At 50.8% G+C, this 26,948-nt stretch overlaps 1 protein-coding gene across 1 annotated transcript in view; it reads right to left on the bottom strand.

The window, feature by feature from the left end:
- The window catches only part of FKBP9 (FKBP prolyl isomerase 9), a 34,693-nt gene extending 7,745 nt beyond the window's left edge, over window positions 1–26,948 (bottom strand). The window contains exons 1-7 of the mRNA XM_020968970.2: window positions 26,546–26,948; window positions 13,808–13,953; window positions 12,373–12,562; window positions 8,392–8,537; window positions 4,614–4,803; window positions 3,631–3,776; window positions 1,505–1,691 (exon numbers count right to left, since the gene is read on the bottom strand). Of these exons, the coding sequence (XP_020824629.1) occupies window positions 1,505–1,691; window positions 3,631–3,776; window positions 4,614–4,803; window positions 8,392–8,537; window positions 12,373–12,562; window positions 13,808–13,953; window positions 26,546–26,808 (1,268 nt within the window). The 5' untranslated portion in view covers window positions 26,809–26,948. The remainder of the gene's footprint in view (window positions 1–1,504; window positions 1,692–3,630; window positions 3,777–4,613; window positions 4,804–8,391; window positions 8,538–12,372; window positions 12,563–13,807; window positions 13,954–26,545) is intronic.

Genomic DNA, 26,948 nt, shown 5'->3' with positions numbered 1-26,948 from the left:
TCTGGCAGAGGGCCTGCGTGCAAATCCCTGAACTGACACCCCCACCTGGGGGGCTGCGGAACCTTGCTGGGCCCATCTCCACATGTGCTGAACGACAGGGCTAGAGCTCCCAACCCCCCCGATTCCCGTTCTCATTCACTCTCTTCGGGCCAGTCCAACCGGACGCTCTCTGTTCCTCATCTCCCACCCCCACACCTTTACCCGGGCCGACCATGCCTGGCACGCTCTTTCCTCACCTGGGCCTCTCGGAATCCCTCAACGCAAGCCCCCTTCCATGACAGGACACCTTCCCTGATCCCCCTCCCAGCTGTTAGTGGCCCTCCCACACTCAGCAAAAGTACCTTGTGTTTACTTTGTGTAGAAGTATTTATATACGTGTTGCTACCCCCAAGCTCCTTGAGGCCAGGGACTGTTTCCATTCACCCTCCCAGGCCCTGTTGCTGCCTAATCACTGCTTGCTGGCTGGATTAGCTCTACATCCTACGATGCCAGCCACAGAGCTCACAATGCCCCAGTGAGGAAGGTGTCCTCCAGCACCCCACACCTGCTGCCAGCAGGGCAGACGGGGGTCAACGCTGTGCCCCCAACAGCAGGCCACAAGCGTGAGCAGCACCAGCTAGCGAATGCAATTTGGACAAAATGGGGGGAGAGCAGCAGAAGGAGGGGCCATGCTAGGTGCTCCCCTCCCCGTTCCATCATGTGCCCCGAGGCCCGTGCAGGGCAGGGTGCGGTGGGGCGCCTCCTGGAGAGAGCACCGTCCCCCTCAGCTACTCTCCTGGGCACAGAGGGGAGGACGGGACAGTCAGACCCACATGAAGATGCTGCTCCCAAGTGCACACAGGCAAACGCACCCAAGAGAATGGGGGGGGGGTAAGAACTGGGTTCAAATCCCACCTCTGAACAGCTATAGGACCTTGGACAAGTCACTTGACCTCTCCCTGCCTCAGACAGCTCCCGCACATGGGCTGCTATCTGCAGGGCAGGAAGGACTTCTCCATGCGGATGGATTCAGGCCCTTCCCATATCCAAGTACAGACAAACACACTAGCATGGAACTGTGTTTACCATAGGAGAAAGAACTGTCATCTACAGATAAAACTGTTCCTGAAGGGCAGGAACAAAGATTACACTTGTCACTTCTCCAGTAAGGAAACTCCCTGCCCCAATGTAGGTTGGCCCCTGGAGGATCAGGCGCAGGACCCGAACCCCGCACTTGCTGGTTCCTGGGCAGTTCCCCCCACTTTAGACCCTGCTGTCTCTGTTCCCAGATGAAGAAGACAGAAACCCTCCATATCCACCCAACATCACATTCATCATTAGGCTGTTTCCTTAGACATGGGAAGGGCTCCCCCTCTGAGGTCACGGGCACCTCCATTCTCTGAACCTACCCCAGGAACCCGACGGCTCGTGGGACCCACGCACACCCGAGAGCCCCACAGAACAAGCTGTCTCTGCCATCCCTCTCCAGACCCCCACGGCCTCCTGGACCTATGGCCCCACTCACGTGGAGTCCAGCCTCGTGCCATCCATGAGGGAGGCGTTGTAGTGATACTTGAGGTAATCCCCTTTCTTGCTCAGGACTGAACAGTTGTCCGGCTTGAAACGTGAAGTGATGTTGACAGTGTCCGAAGGGTTGTGGAAGTCAATGACGTGGATGTCAAAGACCAGGACGGCAGAGCCAGGGATGTTCCCTATAGCACAGGAAGACGGCGTGTCAGGGTGGGAGCAGAGCCAGGCTGAGCCCTGTCCTCAAGGGGCCTGTGTTCTCCTGGGGGGATGGGCTACCACAGGTCAGCAGGACACGGGATACTTAATGTGCATGTCAGGAGTGGCTTCTGGCAGGGCGTGGAAGCAGAACCTTGAAGGATGCTGAGCGCTCTCAAAGGTGTAGGTGCAAGAAGAGGGAGGCATTCTGGCCTCCTGGGACACCCGGTCTGTATAAAGGGACAGGAGCAGGAGGTGAAGGTCAGGGTCCCAGAGTGGCCAGTTTGGATGGAAGCCAGCGACGGGCAATCGGCCTCAACAGGGAGGCCTGAGCCATGTCATGGAGGCATTCACTGAGACAGGGACACGGTCAGATGTGAGCTGAGGGAAGGGGATGTGGGCAGCTATGAATGTAATGAAGAGGAGAATGAGAGGCTGGGAGCAGGGAGTCCAAGCGAAGGTGCAGGAGGGGGTGAGCTTGGAGTGGAGAGACTGTGAAGGCAGAATCAATGAGATGAGGCAGATAAGTAGACTTTGGAGGAGGTAAAACAGGAAGGGGAAAAGGATGACGCAGAGATTCTAAACATGGGGCACGGGAAGGATGGTGGTTTTCAACAGAAACAGGCAAAACTGGAAGAGGGTGGGTTCTAGGGGTGGGGAAAGCCAACAGGGTCTTCCTTACTCCAAGACCCCATTATAGCAAGGAGTGAATGGAGGAATGAAAGTATTCTGCTGGCCACACCCTGCCTCCCTTCCCAGCTGACCCCCTCCAAAGGCAGCCCCTCCCTCTGCCCCCAGGCCCCTGGATCTGGTGTGAACCGTGCTGGAGCCCCCCAATCTCAGTGTAAAGGGGGGACCACCAAGAACCTTTCCACACATGCTGTACGTTCTCCAAAGGGTGGCTAAGGACCTGAGCAAGGGAGGGCAGGGAGGGGCTCCAAGAGCTTCTGGAGGCATCCCCGGTCTCATCGCCTAGCACCAGGAGGCCGGGCAAGGCTGCCACACAGGCTGAAGCCGGAGAAGTCCACAGGGCCTGCCGGAGCCCAGACACAATCATTCATCAAGTTCTGCTGAGCCCCCGAAAATTGGGCCACCCCAGAGGAGGAAATCCCAAGTATACAGTTTCCCCTTCTCCTGCCTCATTGCTGTCTTTGTGCTCCAGCACCCAGGACAGCAGCTGGCATACAGCAGGAACTTAATAAATGTTGCTCAGGGGCAGCCAGCTGGCACAGTGGATAGAGCACCGGCCCTGAAGTCAGGAGGACCTGAGTTCAAATCCAGCCTCAGACCAAACACTTGACCCGCACTAGCTGTATGACCTTGGGCAAGTCACTTAACCCCGACTGCCTCACTAAAAAAAAAAAAATTGTTGCTCAGTTGATTTTTTTTTAACTGGAGAGGGGAGGGAAGTGGCCTGGAAGTGCTTCCTCCTTTTACCTGTTACGGCCAGCAATCAGCCAGCATTTACTAAGTGCTTACACTGGGCCACGCACCAGACAGGCAAAGGAGAAACCATAAATCCTGACCGAATCTGAATGGGAGAGACGCCCCGCAGGTCACCAGGTACCCCGAGGCACACACACAGTAAGCACATGGTGACCTTAGAGGGGAAGCGGCGGGAGGCCAGGAAAGGTCTCCTGAAGAAGGTGGGAGCTGAGCTGAGCCAAGAAGCAGAGCTGAGGAGGGACAGCGTTCCAGGCATGGGCCACTGCCAGGGCAAAGACATGGAGCCCGGAGAGGGACAGTGGAGCACACACTGTCGCTGGACCAGAGGAAGTGCAGAGGGGAGAAGTGAGCAAGAGGCCTCTGCGTGTCTGCATTCTGACCTGGGATGCAGCTCACTAAGCCTTGTAGCTCCCAAACACAACCGCTAGCAGCCCGAGGACGTGGGCCGACTCGGGCAAGTGTGCGGGTAGCAGCGCTCACCTCGCCCTTCTTCTCCATAGGCCAGGTGAGGTGGGATGGTGATGCGGCGTCTCTCTCCAACGCAAACACCAAGCAAACCTTCGTCCATCCCGGCAATCACATAGCCCTGCCCGATGTAGGTGTCAAACGTGCGGTTCCGGGAATAGCTGAAGGGCACACACACAAACTGGCCTGGTCAGGAAAGAGCTCCTCTCCCCAACCAGGGGTCACAGGTCTCAGCGGGGAGGCATCTGCCCCCCCCAACACAATCAAGTTTGAGCCCCGCCCCGCTTTACAGAGAAAGGAAATGAAGGCCTGGGAAGGGGCCTGACTTGTCCAGGGTCAGACCCAGGACTTAAACCCAGGTCCCGAGTCTCCTCACTTGGCCTGACTGGAAGGAAGGCCTAGCCTCCCACAGAGGGCATGCCGAGCAACCTGAGAACAAGGCCAAATGGCAGGGAAGTGCTTTACAAAGGCCACATGGCCAGGACGTGAATCCAGGCCCCGATTCCAAACCTCTTTCCACCGTACCCCAAGGGGACGTGACTGCAAGGCTCTAACAGATCCACACTGGCTATGAAAAATGAGAATTTAGCTCAGTGACAGAGTCGGCCTCACTCACACAGAGACAAACCTGGGGCTTTAATCAAGGCCATTCGCCAAAGTGGGGCCCGAGGGAAACTCAGTAACACGAGCCCAGGCTCTGCACGAGCAGGACTTGCTTGAACAGTGGAGATGTGCAAAGACTGGGAGATCCGGCGAGGCCGAGGCCAACGCGCAGCTGCATTCTAGGCAGCGGGCACAGCTGGAGCAAAAGCAGAGAGGGAGGAAATGAACAGCTGAGCTGGGAGCAGAGCAAGTGAGCCCTCTGGGGCAGAGCCAAGGTCTCGAAGCAGGAGGATGTGAAACAATGTGGGACGCTGAGGCGGACCCTCCAGGAAGCTCCCACAGGTGCCGGCCCAGCGACCGGCAGAAGGCCTGGTCCCTAACGGCCGCTGTATTACCTGGAGTCAAATAAGGTGCCGTCCAGCAGGGAGGCATTGTAGTGGTAGCGGAGGAAGTCCCCGGGGCGGCTTCTGCGCTCACACTCTTCTGGCAGAAACACGTTCTCGACAGTGATGCTGTCTTTGGGGTTGTGCAAATCCAGCAAGGCCACATCAAACACCAGGGAGGCCTGCCCCGGAATGTCTTTACCTGGGGGGAGGGGCGGAGTTGGACAGGAGGCGTCACACCAAGTCAGTCCTGGAGCCGCCCCAATCTAGCCTCTTATCTGTGCTAAGGCCACGAGTCGAGGTCTGGAGGGTGCCCGCTGCATGCCAGGCACAGGCAAGGTGCAAAGTGGGCCCTGCCTGACCCGGCCCTCAAGGGGCTTACCTTCTCCTAAAAACAAGACCTTCGGTAGGGAGGGTGATGGTCTGTGTGAGCCCTGACTGCTTCGCATCTTATGCATGGTCTCTCAGCCTATGCCCCTATTGCAAGGGGGAGCTCTAGTGTGGGCACCGGAGGCCTGAACCCCACCTAAACTTTATGCAGATTTCCAGGGAGTCAATAGAGACAAATCGCTTGGTGGTCAGACCCCCAGGACCAAACCTAGACTAGGAGGCCCAGAGCCTTTGGTGAGGGAGGATAGAGGAGAAGGGGCCCAGACTGTGGGGGAACACAGGGACAAGTGCGAGTGTGCACACACAAGGAGGTAGACACACATGGGTGCGTGCTATGGTACTCCAGATGGGTTTCAACAACATGAGTCAGACATTAAAGGCAGCAGCACATTCCAAATTTCTGAGCACAGATAATAGGGAAATACGTTTTGCATAATGGCATATATATAACCTATAGCAAACCACTTACTGTTCTAGGGAGGGAAGAGGTGAGGGAGGGACAGAGAAAGTCTGGAACTCAAAAAAATTTTTAAATGTTAAATGTTAAAAATTGTCTACATGTAATTGGGAAAAAATAAAATTTTATACAATTTTTTTTGAAGGATAAATTTCTGAGCACAGAACAGATGATTAAGAAGCCTTGGGAAAGAAAAATTACAGGAAATTGTTACTTACAAAAACTTTCAATTTTTCAGAAGAAAAAGGCAAAACTCCGTCTCTCATCTATGGTAGACTAGGAAAAATTACTAGCCCTAAAGAAAGTTGTAATTAACTTTCTTAACAACGTTCATTGACTAAAAACAGCCCAAATGGAATTCTGTGTCTCTCCCTAAGGCCAGGAGCTGCTAAGCAGGAGCCAATGAGCACTTGGGGAGGGAGTTTCCGACACCAATAAAATCATGATGCAGGTCTGGGCCAAAATGTGCTAAGCACCATGACGAGACAAAAGACCTCCAGGGGCTTCCATCCTCTTAGGAATGCCCCTGTGTGTGGAGAACTGAGGGCTGCTGCTGGCTATAAAAAATCAATCAACAAACCATTCTTAGGCCCTTAATCATGTCAAAGGAACTGACCTACCTTCTTCACACTCCTCAATCTTCCTTCCCATCTCACAAAGCGAGGCCAGGGAATGGGCACCAGCTGGACAGAGGCAGCCCCGCCACCATGCCTCATGCCTCACCTTCCCCCAGACGCAGGGAAACCAGTGTGCCAACACACACACACACACGTTTGTATATACTCACACACATATACACGTGCACACATGCACACACGCACACACCCAAGAGTGCTGTATGTCCTGCACACATGCATCTAATGCCCTATTAGGGCCTGGGGAGGCTCCCGGATTCCCAAAGCCGAGGACAGCTGGGTGCCAGCCTCTGCGGGCCCTCCCCAATGAGAAAGGGTTCAAGCAGGGGGTCAGTGATGGAGGAGGAGGAGTCTGTGACCTCCAGCCCTGCCTACCCTAGCTAAGTTTGTAGAGGCTCATCCCTGGAGGTCTGAAACCCCAGCTGAAGGATCTGGCCACGGCATATGAAGAAAACGCCTGCTAAGGAGTGGAGGAGCCTGTCACACTGGGGAAATCCTGGACCTTTGAAAGCTCTGCTGCGTGTCTGCTGGTGAATCAGCAAACACCTGCTAAGTGACTGCTCTACGCTGGGCACTACACACACACAGACACAAATAGCCCCTGCCCTCAAGGGGCTTCTGTTCTCCTGGGAGAGGTACCAGGCTCCCGTCTAGATGAACGTCTACAGACTACAAAGTAACTTCAAGGCCCGGGCCACCCAGCAGCAGGGCACTCAGCTGACAGCTCTGCTTTAACGGAGCTTTCCTTTGGGAACTAGGAACGTTTAGGCTGGAGAAAGCGGGGGAGGGAGAGGGAGAAGGGAATAAAGAAGCACACCTACTATGTGCCAGCACTGTGCTATCAGCGCTGTCCAATGATCTCACTTGGACCTCACCACAATCCTGGGAGGAAGACGCTCTCAGCAGGCCCATTTTACAAGTGAGGAAGAGAGAGGCTGAGTCATCGGCTCAGAGGCGCACTCCAGCCGAGTGACTGAGGGCAGATCTGAACCCAGGTCTTTCTGACTCCCCGCCCAGCGCTCCATGCCCAAGTATCTGACAGGCTGTCACGTAGTCAGACTTGCCGTTGGGCACCGAAGGGCGGGGAGGGCAGAGCCACAGAACTGGGCATCACGGCAGGGAGAATCTTCCTAACGAGAGTAGTCCCAAAGGGAACAGGGGACAGACTTCCAATGCAGGGAGGCCCCCGCCTCCAGGGCCTTCAGAAGAGGCCAGATGACTTCCTGGCAATCAGAACCAAGTGGGAATTCCTTCCAAGAATGGATTAGACAAAGGAAACACGTGTATAATTGACATCATATTGCTCACCTTCTCTATGGGGGGAGGAAGGAGAGAATTTAGAACTCAAAATTTTAAAAGAAAGAACTGTTTAAAATAAATAAATAACAAACTAGAACATCCACATTTTTTAAAAAATTTAAATATATAAGGTAAAATTTTAAAAATGGATTAAACAAATAGGCCCTGAGGTCTCTTCCACATCTTCCACCACAACTGCCTCTCGGTGATGGCAGCAATATGCCAGAATGCCACCAGGAGCTCTGCACATCTGTTCTGAGAGAGGCAGGAAGCTAAGCCCCCCTTACGAAGCTGCTGTAGCTCTGCAAACTCTGAAGCACCATCTAAGTGAGGATTGCTAATGGTATTAAAAACAAATTCATGAAATCAATATTAAATGTGTTTGTCTATAACAAATTAATAATAAATGAATTCTCTTTCCCAAAAGGATACATGTGGCATCTTGATCCACATTTTCAACGATTCTGCTCTTTGGCTTCAGCTCAGATTTTCGAGGGATCAAAAATATAGTGGATTATGTATCATCTTGGCACATCATACACTCAACCAACATATTAACGTGTTGCCTTTGTTATGGCTACTGGAGCACGTTCAGACCATGTTCGTCACCACACCTCTGTGTGCTGAGGTATGGTGCTACTGCTCCTAGCAGGAGCCTGGGCTTCACTGAACCCCAAGAAGCATGGAGAATGGGAAGAAAGCGAGGGAGCAGGCCAGGGAGAGAGACTGGAAACAAGTCAGCTCCAGTGACAATATCTAGTAACAAGATGGCGGCGCGGGGAGGGAGAAGAGCATAGAGTGGCCACTGATTCATCAGGGATTTCTAACTGGGGACTGTCCCAGGGAGCTGACTGTTTTTTACTATATGCTATTTTGACTTAGCCAGACTTCTACTTGCCTTCCCAAACCCAAATATTCCAAAGACAATTTCCTTAACACAAAGCCTGGCAAGGTTCCACCTAGCCACAGCTGAATTCAGAAGTGCTACAAAAACAGACAGATGACTCACCATCGCCGTCTTCTCCGTAGGCCAGGAAAGGTGGTATGGTGATGATCCGCTTTTCCCCCACACACATCCCCAGGAGGCCTCTGTCCATCCCAGGGATCAGCCAGCCGATCCCTACATAGGTGTCATAAGTTTTCATCCGATTGTGGCTATCAAAGGAAACAGCGATCCATTAGTTGGTCCGTTAGCCACATGACCCCATACGTTTTGAGTATCCACTCCCGAGTCATCAATCAGTATTCCTGAAGTTTATGAACAAACTGATAAGTCAAAGAACAAGTATTTATAAAATGCACGTTGCTAAGCCCTGGGGTTACCAAGGCAAAAACCACCTGACCCTCAACTGAGAGCTAGTATTCATTTTATCAGGGGAGAGACTTTGCTTATTTAAGTATATACTAAAAAAACAGGTCTGTATTCCAAAGAGATCATAACAAAGGGGAAAGGACCCACATGTACAAAAATATTCATAGCAGCTCCTTTTGTGGTGGCCAGGAACTGGAAATGGAGGGGATCCCTGTCAATTAGGGAACGGCTGAACAAGCTGTGGTATATGAATGTAGTGGAATACTCTTGTACTATAAGAAATGATGAGCAGGCTACTCTCAGAAAAACCTGGGAAGACTTACACGAACTGATGCAAAGTGAAGTGAGCAGAACCAGAACACTGTATACAGTAACAGCAATATTATACGATGAACAATTGTGAATGACTTGGCTATTCTCAGCCATACAATGATCAAGACAGCTCCAAAGGACTCATGATGAAAAATGCTATCCATATTCAGAGAAAGAACTGATGAACTCTGAATGCAGAATGGAACAGACTTTTTTCACTTTCTTTGTTTCTTGCCTTTATTTTTGCTACATAGCTAATACAAAAGTATGTTTTGCATGATTTCACATGTAAAACTGATACACTGCTTGCCCTCTCAAAGGGTGGGGGAGGGGCTGGAGAGAATTCAGAACTCAACATTTTTTTAAAATGAATGTCAAAAATTAAAAATAAATGAGCAAATAAATAAATACTTGGATGAATTAATGAACAAATATAATGACATCGTAGTCATTTGACATATGGGACCCTGGAAGAAGTGAGCCCTGAATTTTCCCGAAATCAGCTCTCACAGTCCTGCTAGCAAAATCTCCTAGGGATGACATGGGCAGGAATAACCTGAGAGCTAAGGGGCGGGGGCTCATTCTCTAGCTTACCCCCAGCCAACACCACGGGAGCCTATTAGCACCTCCCCTAAGTCACCACATTCACCCTGCTCACCTCCCCTCTGCAAAAACAAACATAAATCGAGAGTCGCTCAGTGCTGAAGGCACTGAAGCCCACACAGCAAAGGGACAGCTGCTTCCCAGGTAAAGCTATCCTGCAGAGGTTTTGCAGTCTCCTCACTGACGACAAACAAAAGTCCGTCACCAAGCCACAGACAGTTCTTGGGAGCACAGCCTCAGAGCTGCAGGGGGCTCACCGTACAGAAGAGGAGACTGAGGCCCAAGAGGGGACATGACTTGTCCCAGGTTGGAGAGCCAAGATGCGAATCTGGGGCCTCTGACTCCAAATCCACGCCACATTCAACACGACAACTTTAAACAACTTGCATTTTGATAAAATAGAGAAATACACATTTTAGTGAAATTAGGATGAAGACAAGACAGCTGCTCGGTGTCCCCTTCTGAATTGATCTGCAAACCTAACAGTTTCACCCACACACAACTGCACAGGGTTGTTTGTGAGGGTCAAATGACTCTTTGTAAAAAGCATCAGCATGGAGGTAGGGAAGTAGAGGTGACGGGGTGCCAGGCTTACAGTCCGAAAGACCTAGGTTCAAATGTGGGTGGTCCCAACAACTCTCTTTACCTCCCAGTGCCCCTAAGCAACTTGCAGGAAGGGAACCCCCATACAGGGTGGTCACCCCCACACTGGATGGACCCCATGCTGCCAAATCACAGACCGTGAATGCCCCACCTATCACAAGGCACGTGGGGCTACACAACAGTGTAGCCTTGCTCACACCTGGGCCCGGTCAAATTCCTTTTCTGATTCTACATTTCCTGGAGCAAATAATTCTGAAGGAATAAAACTGCAGAGATGCATAGCTTCAATTTGAAAGGGTGGGTACCAGCCCAAAGAGCAGGGTTCAAGTCCTGCTCCGACAACTGCCATGTGACTCTGCAGAAGGGCCGCCCCTCCCGACTCCCCCGGCACTCTGGGTTACTCTGCTGCTCTGCACCAGTGGAGAGAGTTCCCTTCCCTGATGAAATGGAAAGGCTCAGAGCAAGGACACAAATAAAGACAGTTGTGACCACAGGTTCAACTCGGCCTGTGTCACTTTGCATCAGTCCCTCTTTCCTTACGGTCTTCACTTGGTCATTTCTAGGGTTCTCTCTTGTTCCATTCCATTAATGCATCACAATTTATTCAGCCCTTCCTCAGCTGCTAGGCCCTGGGCCCAGGCCAAGTGGCTTCAAACAAAGAGACCATAAAGATTCCTGGGGAGACCCACTGAGCCGGAGGTGATGAACAAGCCGGCACCAGTCTGGAGCCACCGATAAGGCAGCAGCCCCCCCAGATGAATTCTACCTCTGGGAAGGAAGCAGCGGCTTTTGCCAATTCGATGGAGATGAATTATGACAGATATGAACAGTTTCTCATGTAGTGACCCACAGTTTTTATTACTCTTTGAGCCCTCCTCTTCCCTGGGCCTTCACAGACCCAGAGCCCTGCCGCTCCGGCCCCTAGCCCACGCTGGCTTCCCCATAAGGACATAAGCTCCTTGAGGAGCTGTCCAGCTCTCTGCAAATAGTTCTCACACAGCACAATGAGGGCCTGGAAATCGGCAGATGCTTAATAAATGCGTTTTCATTCATTCATTTCTCCACTTGGGAGCACACGTGACTCTTACATATCTCTATCAGTTTTTTGCCCATTCTGGATGATGAGAGATCACATAAGTAGTATTGGATCTGACCTTCAAAATAACCTAATACAACCCATTTGTTTTACAGATAAGGAAACTGAGGTCCAGGGTTAAGTAGCTTACCCCAAATCGAATAAGTAAAAGTCAGAGCCAGGACTCAGACAAAATTCTCTGACCAGAAAACAAAAACTCTGACCTTTGTCCTCAAGTGTCAATTTTTAAAGATACTACTTTTTTTTAAATACCCAATCCTTTTTCTTCATATAATCAAACCCACCGATTTTGTGTTCCTGACTCACATCCCCTGGTCTGTCCCATGAGGCTTACAGGATTCTTTTCTGGTCATTGTACTCCCGAAGTTTGACAATAACGTGCCTCTAGGAGAGCTGAAATTGAAGCTTTCACTTTCTCAAGGTTCTATGAATTCTCTCTCATAAACTGGTGTTTGTTTTGAATAACTGAAAAACTAAGAGATGTACTGCTCCTATTCTTTTCTCTTTCTAAGTTTCCCAAGATGTTATGAATCCTCAGGCAAAGCATCTCAACTTATCCTCCACCTGTCCCTCGTCTCTGTGTGGTTTCCAACGCTGTAGTCGAGCTACCCTCGGAGCTTGTCTCTTACTTCCTTGATGTTTATAGTTTTGGTCTCAGCTTTGAGATCTGTGGTTGACTGCTCCCACTATTGCCTTTCATATTAGTCAGTTTCCCCCAAAAATTCTCCCTTCCCCAACTTCTAAGTTCCGGTCTTTCTGGGAATTTTTAAACCGCTGTGAATTCTTCCTTCATCTGCTCCCCAGATTTCCTCCCCAGAGCTAACCCTTTCCTAAAGGCTCTAACATGTCCTTTGGTCACTCTGGGATATCTCTCAGGACGTAGCTTGCTTTGGCTCTTTTTTCCCTCTGATATAACAGACTCAAGAAAGTGAAGCAGTTGTATAGACTGATTCAGGTTACGAGCCTCCCAGCAGCTGCTCGGTTGTCAAAAAAAAAACAAAAAGCAGGTAGAAAGTCGAGCAGGCCTGTGGTTCCCTGGCGTCACGGTCAGAAGCAGACCTTACCTGGAGTCGAATAGAGTCCCATCCAAGAACGTGCCATTGTAGTGGTATCTTACAAAATCAGACACCTGGATCATCCGAGAACAATTAGCCGGCTTGAAATAAGTATGAACTTGAACTTGGTCTTCAGAATTCCAGAGGTCCATCAAAAGGATGTCAAAGTGCAGCACAGAGTCAGGGGGGACGACATCGGCTGGAAATGCAAAATGAGGCAAAACTGAGCCTGCTGCCCGGCCACCGCCACTCATCCACCTCCAAAAACCAGCCAAAAAATCAAAAGGCAAAAGTCTGCTTAAATCATTCACACATCATTCCAAAGAAAAGGACACTGGAAAAGCCAGTCAGATTGCTTGGCTCCTTCTAGATGAGCTGAAATGACTGGACAGAACAGAATAACTGGTTAGGAGGCCCTAGTAGTCTCCACATGGGGATGTGGTGCAGTGGATAGAGAGCCAGGCTTAGAGTCAGGTAGACTCATCATCCTGAATTCAAATCTGGCCTCAGACACTCACTAGCTGTGTGACTCTGGGCAAGTCACTTAACCTTGTTTGCCTCAGTTTCCTCATCTATAACATGAGCTGGGGAAGGATATGGCAAACCACTCCAGTACCTCTGCCAAGAAAACCCCAAATGGGGTCATGGAGAATCACACATGACTGTAAAACAAGGGAAAGAGAACATGAAGGGGAACACAAGCCTGCCCCCACCTACACCCTGAAAAGTGACTGGGGACAGAGAGTGTGCACATGCATGCGTGTGGGCCCCGGGGCAGGGCCAGCTGCAGAAATCCCCACTGGGTCAGGGCTCTGTTCTCCCTGCTCTCCAAAGGACACTCTTTTGGGTGGTCAGCAGAGCGCTGGGGCCCAATCTGCAAGCCCTAACAGAGTGGGCCTGCTGCCCCCTCTCCACAGGATTCATCTGATCCATACCAAACAAGACCCACCCCCTGGGCTAACCCCAGGCCTCCTGGGACACAGGGCACAAACAACTCAAACAGATTCACAATCATGCCTTTGCACTGACCTGCCACATGCCTCCTGCACTTGTCCCTCATGCCACCTCATTCCTGCCTACGTGAAGCTCTTCCTGATTCAGCTGCAGCATCCTCCCTCCTTATTTACCTTGGCTTTGATTATTTTGTACTGATATACAGAGATAGAGATTCTTTTTACATTTACTCTGTACATGCTTCTATATGTACCTGGTGCCTCCCCTGCCCATTAGAATGTAAGCTCCTTGAGGGAAGAGACTGTTTTTGCTACTAATTTGGGTAAGGGCCTGTTTAATGATTTTCTCTCTACACCAGGCACACATAGGTAGAAGGTGCTTAATAAATGCTTGCGGGCAGTCTGATCAGATCTCCTAAGGGCCCACCCCTGGCCAAGGGGCATTAATGTTTTTCAGTCATGACCACAAATCATTTCTGAGCCGTACTCACGGACGCCTTCGCTCCCGTAGGCAAGCTGGGGAGGAATTTTCACAAATCTCCTCTCATTCACACACATGCCAACCAAGGCTTTGTCCATCCCTGCGATCAGCTGACCTTTCCCCACAAATACGTTGAAGGTAGAGCCCCGATCATAGCTGCAGAAGAGGAGAAAGGGGAGTGTCAGCAAATGGCCCTTCACTTGGCAATAGTGACCCAGGACAGTTCCTCGGGGCAGACAAGCCAAGGCAGAGCCATAAACTTCAAGGGCCACTGATGGAGGTGATTCCGGGGATGGACTGTCCTTGGTGCTCCATCGAGAGGAGATGCCTGGAATATCATTTTAACCTCTCAGAGCCTCAATGCCTTCATCAGTCCCTGAGTGTTCATTCCTCAGGTGAGATGCCATATGTATAAAAGCATCTCATAAACCCTGTACAGGAGACAGAGCTCTGGACTCAGAGTCAGGAAAGGTAATAGAGAGTTACTGAAGATCACTGAGCAGGACAGGAACAAGGTCAGACCTACACCACAGGAAGATTCTACTGGCTGCTGATTAGAGAGGGGGCTGGAAGCAAGCAGACTAACCAGGAGACCACTGTTAACAATCGAGGTCACGGAGGACGAGAGCCTGATCTAGAACGTGGTGGACCAGAGAGGAGAAGGGAGATGTGAGAGGTACTGAGGGAGGAGAATCAGCAAATCTTGGCAACTGATTGGCTGTGGGGTGTGAGGAAGAGATAAGGGTCTCAGTCTCATCTGAGATTTCAAACCTGGATGACTACAGGGGTAGCAGTGGCCTCAAAAGAAGAAAGCTTGGAGGAAGGGCATGTTTAATGGGGGAGATCATGAGTTCCACGGTGAATATGTATCTTTGAAATGACAAAGGGACATTCGGTGGAGAGATCAAGGGAGTAGTTGGTGAGGCAGACCCTGAGCTCAACATAGAGCATAGGATTGAAAATTTAGACTTGGGGATCTTGAGCCATTAGGATTAGCTAAGATCACCAAGAAAAGAAGTGTAGGAAAAGAAGAGAAGAGAGCTGAGGGCAGAGCTTTGAAAGACAGAAGCCCAACCATGATACCACAAAGGGGCCTGAGAAGCCAATGGGAGGAAAGTCAGAGGACCGGAGGACCGCAGAAGTCAGGAGAGAGCAGAGCGTGCAGAAGAAGGGAGCGGTCACCAGCGTCAAAGGCACAGGGAGGCCAACGAGGATGAGGCCTGAGAAAAGGTCACTGTTTTGGCGGCTGAGACATCACTAGGGAGTGGAGCGAGTTCAGTTTCCTGGTGAGGTCAGAAATCCAACTTTGAGGGGTCAGGTGAGTGGGAGGTCATCTTCCCTGACCTCTACAGCCTGTAACACAGCTGATCACCCCTCTGCCTGGATCCTTTGCCCTCCTTTGACATCTGGGGCAATGCTCTCTCCTAGCTCCCTACCTTTCTGCCCACTCCTCCTCAGTCCCTTTTCCTGGATCCTGGCTCATCATCAGCCCCCCCCAGGAGGATGTTGCCCAAGCCTTCTCCTAGTCATTCTTCTTCTTAATCTGATCTTCCTTCTACTGTCATCTTTGTAAACATGACACAGAAATCTACATCTCTGACCCTGAACTCTTGTATTTTTAAGCCCTCATGAATGTCTCCACCTGAATGTCCCTCTGCCAGCTCAAATGCAGCATGCCTAAAATGGAACTTACCATCCTCCAAAATAATCACATCAGCCAGCGCTTACTCAGCACTTTGCAAAGAGCTCTATGTACATTAGCTTTTGGTGACCATCACAATAACCCTGAGAGGGAGCCACCATTTTGATCTCTATGTTATAAATGAAGAAAGTGAAGCTGAGAAAGATAAAGTGCCAGAGATCATACCACCAAGAACTGTCTTTGTTGGGGTTCAAATTCAGTTCTTCCTGATCCAAAGTTCATCTCTTCGCTATCTCTGTTCTCACCCAGACTAATCAGATAACCTCCCGATTGATCTCCCTGACTCTCTGCCCTCCCTCTCCAGTCCATCCTCCAGCCAGCCACCAAGGTGACCTTCCTTAAGCCAAGGTCTGACCAGGTCACCTCCTTACGCAATCAACTCCAATGGCCCTATTGCCTCTAAGATCACGTATAAAACCCTCTGTTTGTCTTATAAAGCATTTTGTAACTGGGATCGTTCCTAACTTTCCAGACTTACTCTGCCCCACCCGCACCCTAGAATCTGGCTTCTTGTCAACAAGGACTATAAGAATCTTCTCTCTCTCTCTCTCTCTCTCTCTCTCTCTCTCTCTCTCTCTCTCTCTCTCAGCCTAGCACAGCATCTGGCACATAGGAGGGGCTTAGTAAAGGCTTGCTGGATTGAAGAGATGGCACGCTTATCAAACTGTAACAGGCTCAGAATTAGGGGCATCTCCCCTCTGTCTGGAGGGCAGACCACCAAATGCCTCCTAATGCCTTCCTTTATAGCGGGCAGAAGCTGACTCAGCTCACTCCACTTTGCATCTGCTGCCCTGCCTGGTTTCAACTCCATGAAACAAGATGATCCCACACCAGGTACCCCTCGCGTTCTCCCCCCCACCCTCCTGTCTCCTTTTGTGTACTGTCTCCCCCTTTAGAGTATAAGCTCCATGAGAGCAGAGGCTGTCTTTCGTTTTATTAACTGGATCCTTAGCATGCAGCACAACGCCTGGCACGTGACAGGTGCTTAATAAACATTTACAGGACTGGGCAACGCCATAAAGGTCTTCCGGTACATGAAGGGATATGCTGTGGAAGACAGATTCATCAGTCCTCTTCTGCTTGGCCCAGAGGGCAGAGCTCAGGGCAATGGAGGGCTATTGTACAGAGCTAGATTTGAGTTCCACATGAGGGAAAACTCCCTAAAAATTTAATCTGAGAAGGCAGTGGGCCTCCCCAAACACCCCAAACATCTTTGAGTAAAGACTGGGTAACGATCTGTCTACACTAGCGTGCTACAGTCATGCACCACGCCTGACGTTGGGTCCTTTCCAACTCCGAATCTGAAATTCCACCCTCCACTTCCCTTCCGCTCTCTTTCTTTGAATCCTCGATGCCCCCAGTCCACGAGATGAGGCAAGCACCCATACACGGGGAGTAGAGGTCTCTGCTCAGGACAATTCTAAGTCAGCCCCATCCACACATTGAGGTCCCAAAGGCCCACAGCCTGCGCCTGTCGAACATCAGCTACAAGCGTATCCCCAGCTGCCCCCAAGTTTGAGCCAGCCAATTCTATTAATAGAGACCGAGCAGTGCATCAGTATTTCCCCAGATGTAACACGTGTGAAGATGGCTGCGATTCTCATGCTAGGAAATCATGGGCCAACGTGCTTTTCCTCCCAGTTCCCACTGCCGAGCGCCTGCAGCATCAGGGATGACGTCACTGCTGCACGGGAAGCCGATGGAGAGGCCCGAGCTCAGCCCTCATCTGTTTCCTGGCTCTCTCCCAAGGCTCCTCAGCCTGCCCTAGAGCAAAGGGCTCAAAATTAAAAAGGTCTGCTGTGTGAAAACGACTCAACAGTGGAGTTGAATACTTGCAAACACCCACACCTAGAACGTTCGGGTGTGAGTTATTGGTGCCCTAAGACTGATTGTTGGAGGAGGACTTGCAGAGGGGGAAACTGAGGTCTGCAGAATCTCAGAGACCAAAGGGAAGGGGAGAAAAGAAGCAGCATTTCTAAGTGCCTACTACTTTGTTTAAAAAATGTGTACTGGCTACTTTGTTTAAAAAATAAACCAAAAAACCCTGAGGCAGAGAGAGGTTAGGGGACTTGTCCAGGGTCACCTAGCTAGCCAGTGTCTGGGGTCCTAGGTGACTCCAAGTCTTCCTGCCTCGAAGGGGCCCCAGAGGTCAGTCCATCCAACTCATTCACGCCTCAACAACAAGGGGCCATCTGGCCTTAACCAAGGACCTCCAGAGGGGGCTGCTCCACCACCCCCAGCCTCTGCCCAACCAGCCATCACACTGCTCGAAAGTTCTGTTTATTGTGAGGTTCTCTCGGACATCAGGCCAACTGAGGCCCAGAAGAACAAATCTAAGCATCTGTCCAAGCGACTGCCCTTCAGAGACCAGAAGAGAGTTATCACCAATCAACAAATATTTATGAAGGCCTATGAGGGCCAGACATCACAGCCTGTTTCATGCTGTTCTTCTCCAGGATAAACCTCCCCCATTTGTGGTCTCACAACCCTGTGCCATCCCACTTGGGAGTGTCCTTCCTAACACCTGGTGCCTCGGGCAGGAGACACACCACAACACTGCAGACCATGGGACTATGCCCACACTCTGGTTAAGAAGCCTTTCTTAATTAAGGGCACCTTAGAGTAGAAGGGATTAAGGGAGAAGAAGAAACAAACCCACCCTGCCTCACAGGCTCTCTCCAACGCTGTTAGCAGACCTCGGCCCCAGCCTGAAGCTCAAGCTGCATTTAATTCCCCAAATGAGGTCAGGCGCCATGACTTGCCTCCTCTCTGCAGCCACAAGGACGTGGCAGCCAGTGGAGGTACCCTCCATCACTTGGCACCAGGCCTTGCATGTCCCTGGTGAAATCCTGGGTGCCTAGGGACAAAACTCCAACCCTCACTGGTCTAGTTTCAATCAAAAAACAAACTCTTACTAAGCACCTACTGTGTGCCAGGCACCAGGCTAAGCACTGCAGTTAAAAAGACAAAAGGAAATGTTCTGGTCCTCAAGGAGCAGGAGATAAAATGTTCATCTGTAGGAAAGGCCGAAGCAGCTGGGTGGGGGAGTCAGAAGGCAATGCTTAGGGTGAGTCCTGCAGTTAAATCTCTAATAGGAGACCACATCAAGCCAAAAGCCAATTCAAGCACGGTGGGTCTGAACCGGAAGTGGAACCCAACCCTTGGCTTGGCTCCAAAGATTCTCATGACTCCTCGGCTCTCTCAGATCCAATGTGACCCAGGTCTCTTAAGACCACGGGGAAGGAAGGACAGGAGGGAGGGAGGGAGGGAGGGAGGAAGGAAGGAAGGAAGGGAGGGAGAGAGGGAGGGAGGAAGGGAGGAAGGAAGGGAGGGAGGGAGGAAGAGAGGGAGGAAAGGAGGGAGGGAGGAAGGGAGAGAGGGAGGAAGGAAGGAAGGAAGGAAGGAAGGAAGGAATGGAGGGAGGGAGAGAGGAAGGAAGGAGAAAGGGAGGGAGGGAGGAAGGAGAGAGGGAGGAGGAAGGAGGGAGGAGGAAGGGAGGGAGGGAGGGAGGAAGGAAGGAAGGAGGAAGGAAGGAAGGAATGGAGGGAGGGAGGAAGGGAGGGACAGAGAGGGAGGGAGGGAAGGAGGAAGGAGGGAGGGAGAGAGAGGGAGGGAGGGAGGGAGGAAGGAAGGGAGGGAGGGAGGGAGGAAGGGAGAGAGGGAGAGGAAGGAAGGAAGGAAGGAAGGAAGGAATGGAGGGAGGGAGAGAGGAAGGAAGGGAGGAAAGGGAGAGAGGAAGGAAGGGAGGAAAGGGAGGGAGGGAGGAAGGGAGAGAGGGAGGGAGGAAGGGAGGGAGGGAGGGAGGGAGGAAGGAAGGAAGGAAGGAAGGAAGGAAGGAATGGAGGGAGGGAGGAAGGGAGGGACAGAGAGAGGGAGGGAGAGAAGGAGGAAGGGAGGGAGGGAGAGAGAGAGGGAGGGGAGGAGGGAAGGCGGGAGGATTTATTAAGCACACAGCACACGTCAGACACCATGCTAAGAACTTCACAAAACCTTTCCATCGGATCCTCACCAGGACCCTGGAGGCAGAGGTGCCATTATCCTCCCCATTCCACAGTTAAGGGACTTGCTCAGGGTCACCTAGCTGTCAAGTGCCTAAGGCCACATTTGAACTCCTCTCTCCCAGTCCAGACCTAGCACTCACTGACCCAGCCACCTCAAGGCCTGCCTTCTCAGACCAGGGAGGGTGATGCAATAGAACTCCAGGCCTAGAGTCAAGAAGCCCCCAGGCTCACGTTAGACCCTGGACACTTGGTGGCTGTGTAACCCTGGACAAGTCCCTTCATCCTCTAACCCTGCTTTCTCATCCGAAAATGGGGGACAAAAAGAGAAGCCCCTTCACAGGGTGGTTGGGAGGATTCACTGAGTCACTGGATATTGACTGTTGTTATTATTTCTTGGCAAGGATGAAGTCTCAGGGACAAATGAGAAAGATGGTGGACGGGGTCATGTCTCCTGCAGCGTTCCTTCCCTTTCGGTGCCTCTCAGCTCTGCCCAGGGACAATGCCCCAGTGAGGCCACAGGTCCAGCCACAGCAGGCCGGGAGCTGCTGTAATAACCACCAGCACAAACAAGGCCTCCTTGTCCCCAAACAGGAAGCCTCTCTCCAATACCGAGTTATCTCAGCCGCTTCTGAGCTCTACATCCCAGCCTGACTGGGACTCCCGACCAGCCAGAGACTCCATCGCCCACACAGGCTGACCCTGAGGCCTGGGATCCTTAGCCCTCCTCACCTCCACCTCCCAGGACCTTTTCTTCCCCTTCCTTAGCTCAGCTCCCACTCCTCCCTGATTCCCCCTCCCCTTGCAAGTGTCCTCCCCACCCCCTCCTCGATTCTCCCTCCTTTAAGTGAAGGCCTGTGTGGAAGTTATCATAATGGCCCAGGAAAAGCTATATTTATCTCCTGACACTTTATGTCTTCTAGCAAAATGGAAACTCCTGGAAGGCAGGGCCTATTTCAGCTCTGTCGGTATTCCTGAGTGCCCTGTACAGAGTACTAAGTGCTTAAATACTTATTGAATTAAAAGGGAAAGAATAACAGACAGAAGAAATGCCGTTTTACCTCCCCAAAGACATCAGAGCCAGAAATGAGAAATGTGGCGGGAGAGACTTGGTGACTGTGTCTGGGCAGAGGCAGAAGGCTCTGTAATCCAAATGAAATTACACCGTTGTCTTTATTTTAAGTAGCTGCTACAGAGCTAACTGTCAATTCCCTTTACACAACACCTAATTTCAAAACGACCAATCAGTTTAGCATAATACTGACTAGAAAAAAAAAGGGAAAAAAATCAATAAAAATACTTAGTTAAGATCAATATGTAACAGTCAAACAAACAGCCAAATAAACAAACAAAACCACAACCTAAGAGGCCTCCCAGAAAAGTAATTTGTAGCACAATCCTGAAAACACTGGGCTGAAACACATCATTTTTTTTGGGGGGGGGGATCCTGAAAACTCTCCCCCAACCAACGCAGACCACCAACTCATTGACAATGTAAAACTTAGCCAGTTTCCTAGGGCCCAGAAAGTTTAATCAAGTGCTCAAAGTGGCAGACCTGGTATGTCTGAGTGGAGGTCAGCTAATCAATCCTAACCATTTAATAAGCTCCTCACACATGGCAGCAGACACTGTGCAAGGCAATGGAGTTAAAAAACAAAAATAAAACAGCCCCTACTCTCCAAGAGCTTACACTCTATTAAAGGAGAGACCACACACTCGGGTAGGCTGATAGAGCGCTGATCAAAGGTAGTTATGGAGGAAGGGCTTCCCACCTCCAAGACTGGCCCTCAATCCACCAGGCTGCCCTGACTCCAAAATGAAAAGAGGCTCTGTACAACCAGAATCTAACCTCCGACCACACGGCTAATTCCCATCATCCTGTAGTTGGCCAATGAGGCTACTGGAAGAACATCTCACCTTATCCTAAAATTAACTCGTGCAAAAAAGAAAAAGTCTTCTTTAGTGGATCGTAAATGGATTAATTAACGGCTGGGCTACCCTGCCTTGAACTCACTGCCTTTCCATTTTTTTTTTAAACATTTCAAAATTACTACTAAGGCAGAAAAGCAGTGTTACATATAAATTTTCACGGAACTGAGCAAGACTGAAATTAGTCAAAGAATAAATTAATATTTACAGTTCCCACAGGCTCAGCATTGTGTCACATTTTGCTATTTCCCTCTTACATATGGAAAACTCGATTTGCTCACTGTTCTGCAGAGACAAATGATCAGTGCTTAGATCAGCAGTAATTTTATAGCAAGAGTTCAGCAAATCCTTGAACTTGAACAAAAATGCTATCTTCTCAAAGTTCTTACCATCTACCTTGTGACTGTCCTAATCTATAACCCACCTCCAAGATTAAAAAACCAAGCAGTAATTCACAGAACGTTCTCTGATGCCTATAGCTTGATCCTGAAGATGTCCCTTATGTACGAGTCAGCAATTCCTCCTAGCCTTCATTTTCTATGCACTACCAGTCTTAAAGGTTTCCACCCATTTTATCAAATGCACTCATTTTTATCAGAACCAAATTAAATGAGAATGCCAAGTATCTCCTAAACTTCAAGAAATCCTCTCTCTCTTTCTCTATCCATACACAGTCTACATATTATATATGTATAGACCCATATATAGCACAACTACATATGAGTATATATTACTATCTATATGCATATGTCCATATATACATGTATGTATACACGCGTCTCACACATACACGTTATATATAATGTGCACATTAAAACGTGTGTGTGAAACAACTTAATGGGGGGTCTTCCACAGTTTCAGAAAGAGAGATCAGAAAAGGTGCTGCTGGCGCTCAGGCCTGAAGACAAACAGGGACTCAGGGGAGGAAGGAGAACTCTGCGTGCACAAAGGCCTTGTCGCTCCCCAACGAGCCGGGCTGTATTCTCCACATCAGCCTAGCGGGTCCTTATTTTAAGTTGGTTTGCACCTGCCCACACCCAGCAGAGTCTCCAAAAGAAACCCTCGACAAGGGGTTCTTAAATCATACGAACAAATGCACGGTTGGGAGGCATCATGGGGTCTGAGGAAACTAGAAGGCCACTGAAGGTTTCCCAAGGGGCAGAAGGAGAGAGAAGAGACAGAAAGACTTGTAAGGAAGGGATTCCAAGAGTCTGACCTAGGGCAGAAACCACAAGAAGAGAGAGGGGATGCATGTGGCCAATAACGTGGAGAAGAAAACCCAGGACACAACTTGGTCTGGCTGCAGGTGTTGGAAGGAGGAGACAGTCAAAAGCTTCCTAAGGTGGAGATGAGGAGAACAGGGGCCCAAAGACAGAAAAGAGTCAAGTCGGGAGCAGGAACAAGCACTTCAGGGACAAGCTCCAGGGAACAAATACAGAGCTTCCTCTTGCACCTGGGGGGGCATTCAGGTGTCTGAGGCCCGAGGGCCGGTCTTCCAGCTTGGCACCGATACATGGGGTTCATCTTGGGGGAATTCTGCATGTATGTGATTGTCAGTTTTATTCAATCTAACCTACAATGTTCCAGATGCTTCGCCTGCCCTCAAGGAGCTTGGATGGCAGGGAAACAGATATGATGAGAGAACCTGAGAACAGACAGAGCGCTCACAATCGGGGGCAGGGGGTTGTCAGGAAAGGCTGGAGGAGGATGTGAAGGCCCAGCCGTGGGAAGGGAGGAGGAAGCAGATTTCATCAGTCCACACAAATGCAAGGGCCAAACGGATGACAGAACACCAAGTTCAGGAAACAGCCAAAGGCCCAGTGTGAATTAAGTCTGGAAGGAGAGGCGAGAGCCAGATTGTAAAGGGCTTTAAATAGCGGAATGAAGGGTTTGCTTTTTTTATTTTAAAGGCAATGAGAGGCCAAAGAACATTTCTGAGCAAGGGAATTAATGCCAGGGTAAGACCGGTGTTTTAGGAAGATGAATTTGCCAATGAAGAAAGATGGCTTCCAACGAAGAAACCAAAAGCAGGGAGGCCAATTAGGAGGCATTCAGTCGTGAAACAAGCATGGCATGTCTTAAGCACCTCCCCAGAAAGTGGCAAGCACTGGAGACAGACATAGACACATACACACACATCTCTCACTCTCTCTCTCTCTCTCTCTCTCTCTCTCTCTCTCTCTCTCTCTCCCTCCCTCTCTCTCCAGCAAAAGAGCCTGTACTTTCACGGATCTGGAATCTTCCCGGGGAAAACTGGAACCCAGGTGGTAAATACAAGAGTATTGAGGAATTAAGGGTCTGGGGCCTTGGCAGCGGGGTGGACATGGGGAGGGGAAGAGAGGTATAACTCTGAAGTTATGAATCTGGCAGTTTCCATAACAGAAATATCAACATTTGGCAAGAGATTCTGAATCTAGCTCCCTAGATAGGGTGGAGAAGACAATAAATTCCATTCTGGACATGTCAAGTTCGAAATGCCTATGAGACATCCAGGTGCAGATTTCTAGTCAGCAGACACTAGTTAAGAGAAGTTAGCTACAGCTGAACACAGAAATCTGAGAGTGGAGATGAATTAATGAATGCTCTTCCTTTCTGAAAAGGAAGCTTCTACACAGATCCTCTAATGCAGGGAATGACCACTTGAGGTTCTCACCACTTCCTAACAATCTGAGCAATCCAAAAACAGAAAGGGCCTTCTCAAGAGGGGCTAGGTCACAGGCGTGAGGAACCTGTGGTCTCAAAGCCACACGTGGCCTTCTAGGTCCTCAGGTGAGGCCTCGTGACTGAGTCCAAGTTTTACAGAACAAATCCTTTTACTGAGGGGATTTGTTTTGTGAAGCTTGGATTCAGTCCCAGGGCCGAACTTGAGGACCTAGAGGGCCCCATGTGGCCTGGAGGCTGCAGGTTTCCTACCCCTGGAGGATCTCCCTCTGCTTGAAGACCTCTAAGGGGGCTTGAAGATCACTTGGTCCTGTGCTGTTGATACTTTTTATATTCAAGGCTCCCAACACATAGTAGGCACTTAATGCATATTTATTAATCAGATTAACAATAAATATATAGATGGCATAGATAACCACTTGTCAGGTACGAGGTACTAAGGATTCGGATGTGGGCTGGGCCGAGATCCCTTCCACCTCTGAAATTCGTGATTCTGTGAAGACCAGAACAAAATAGTAAGGGTAGAGAGATCTGGACAGAAACCACGTGGCTTCTAAACAGAGCCCAAATTAAAGGTAAAGAGAAAGATAATCCTCAGGACTTCTCTCTGAAACTCTGTGGGATCCATTTAAGACATTCGGAAGACTAGTAGCTGGCGGAAAAGCCATCACCCAAAGTATCACCCCACTCAGGTGCCAAGACCCCTCCACTTCACACTGCAGACCTCAAAGGGGGTGGGAGAGAAGGGGGACAGCTGCCCATCCCTTCTGCCTCTTCCTGAAGCCTGCTCAGGGCAGCATGAGGAGCCTGGTTAAGGATACTCAAGGTTTTTTTTGAAACCTGAAATCGACAATGTCCCAGAGCAGAGCCAACCAATAACTTAAAAAATTCATCTGGGAAATGATTATGTTTCTGCACACTGGCTATATTTCAATGCACAATTAGCTTCTTTCTTCCGAGCCAGAGCAAAGCCTATGTTAGCAGCCAAAAAAAAAAAAAAAAGAAAAAAGAAAAGGAAAAGAAAGAAGAGAAATCCTATATCCCTACTCTCTAAAACTTTCTCTGAGTACTAATGGCTAGGATGAAAGAAGGAAGACCCAAAGGGCACCCTACCACCCAGAGCCCCCTGACCTCCCCTGCAGAAGCTCCTTATGGACCGGAACAATCTTGGCTTTCATTTTGTTGTCTCCTCATCTCCCCTGGCAGCCAGTGGGCACTCCAAGGCTCATTCCCATCTTAGTCATGAGGAGATCAGGCTCAAGAGTGACAGAGGAGGATCACTGGGATCTCTACCTGTCCGGCTGCTTAATATTTTTGATCAGTGCTGCTTCTGGCATGCAATAGGTGCTTAATACTCTGCTTGATCATTAATTGATTAATAAGAAGTGCCCAGATGTCAAGTCTGCAGATGACTCCAAGCTGGGAGGGATGGCCAACCAGGGGCTGACGGAGTCATGACCCAAGTCATCCTCACTGGCCGCAACACTGGGCTGAGTCTAATCAGATGAAATTCAGAGGCCTCCCCAAGTGCAGAGGCTGGCTCTTAGTGAATGTGCAAGCTCGGTCTGGGCAGTGCTGGGACATCAGGCCTGGACGTGGTGCCCCAAGGACCTGAGATGGAACCCAGACTCCCCCTGCAAGTTCACTGACCTGAGCCCACCAGGCCAGGGAGAGGAGCTGGCTCTCCAGGCAGGCTGGTCGTGAGCATCCACTGAGCTAAAGACTAGCTCGGGAGCTGGGCAAGTGCTAGTTATTCTGGTCCTACTAAACCCCTGAGTGACCGCCACCTGTTTGCCCCATGGGTCTCTTCTCCGCCTGTCGGGGCACATCTAGGCATGCCTGAGACTCTAGGATAGAGATAGCCTCCAAGAGGGGAAACCCAATGGGGCAAAGGCCAAGCTCCAGGAGCAACGGCTGAAGGAACCGGGCTGTGTACCTCGGCGGAAAGAAGACCGAGGCGGAGGACACCTGGGCATCCCCCGGCCCCCGAGGGCAGACCCGGGAGGACATTATGGAGAGGCCGATTTAGACTTGAGTCGAGCAGCCCTGTCCAGCAGAGGTCTCCTGGGGAGCTGGATGGCTGGACCTGCTTAAGTACAAGAAGTTAGGGACAGTCCCTTTACAATTCTAGGGGCTGGGCTGGATACGTAGCTAATGTCAGGGGCAGGATTTGAATCCCGGGCTCTCCAGATTCAAATGGATCCAAAAAGCATTCATTAAACAACTTCAACTCGAACAGCGCAGGGCGAGGTCTGGGAGCTCAGAGACAAAAACAATTGCAAGCCTGGCCCCCGAGGTGGAGGGGCGCCCCTCCCCAGCCCAGGACGTCTAGAAGGATGCCGGGGAGAAGCGCGCCTGGCACACTCCGGGTCCACGTCGAGGGGCCATGGCTGGGGGTGGGGGGCCCCACGGGGCTGCATTGAGTGCACTCTCCCCTCCCCCTGCTCTCCTTCCCTACCTGGAGTCGAACTTGCGGCCGTCGGGGAAGGTGCCCACGTAGTGGTAGCGCACGAAGTCCCCGGCGCGCACGGTCCGCGGACACTGCTCGGGCACGGAGCGCCGCTCCACCTGAAGCTCGGGCCCCAGGCCCGGCGCCGTCCGGCCCGCCACGCCGAGCAGCAGCAGGGGCAGCAGTAGCGAGGGCGGGGGCGGGGACGGCGGAGGCCGGGGCCGCCAGCCCGGGGAGCCCCGGGGCCGGGCCGCGCGTGGCAGCGCCGCCATGAAGCCCCCGACGGTGCCCAGCCGGGGCGAGAAGCGGGGTGGGGGGCCGGGAGGGGGGCACGGCCTGGTCCCGGCGCGGGCTCCGGCCGCAGACTTTGCAAACGTGGAGACAACTTCCCGGGGCCTGAGCCTCCGCCTCC

Source organism: Phascolarctos cinereus, unplaced genomic scaffold (assembly GCF_003287225.1).
Source record: "Phascolarctos cinereus isolate Bilbo 61053 unplaced genomic scaffold, phaCin_HiC Scaffold_4;HRSCAF=312, whole genome shotgun sequence".
Classification (NCBI taxonomy): domain Eukaryota; kingdom Metazoa; phylum Chordata; class Mammalia; order Diprotodontia; family Phascolarctidae; genus Phascolarctos; species Phascolarctos cinereus.
The sequence above is the reverse complement of the archived record's forward strand: the minus strand, read 5'-3'. Positions and strand labels throughout refer to the sequence as shown.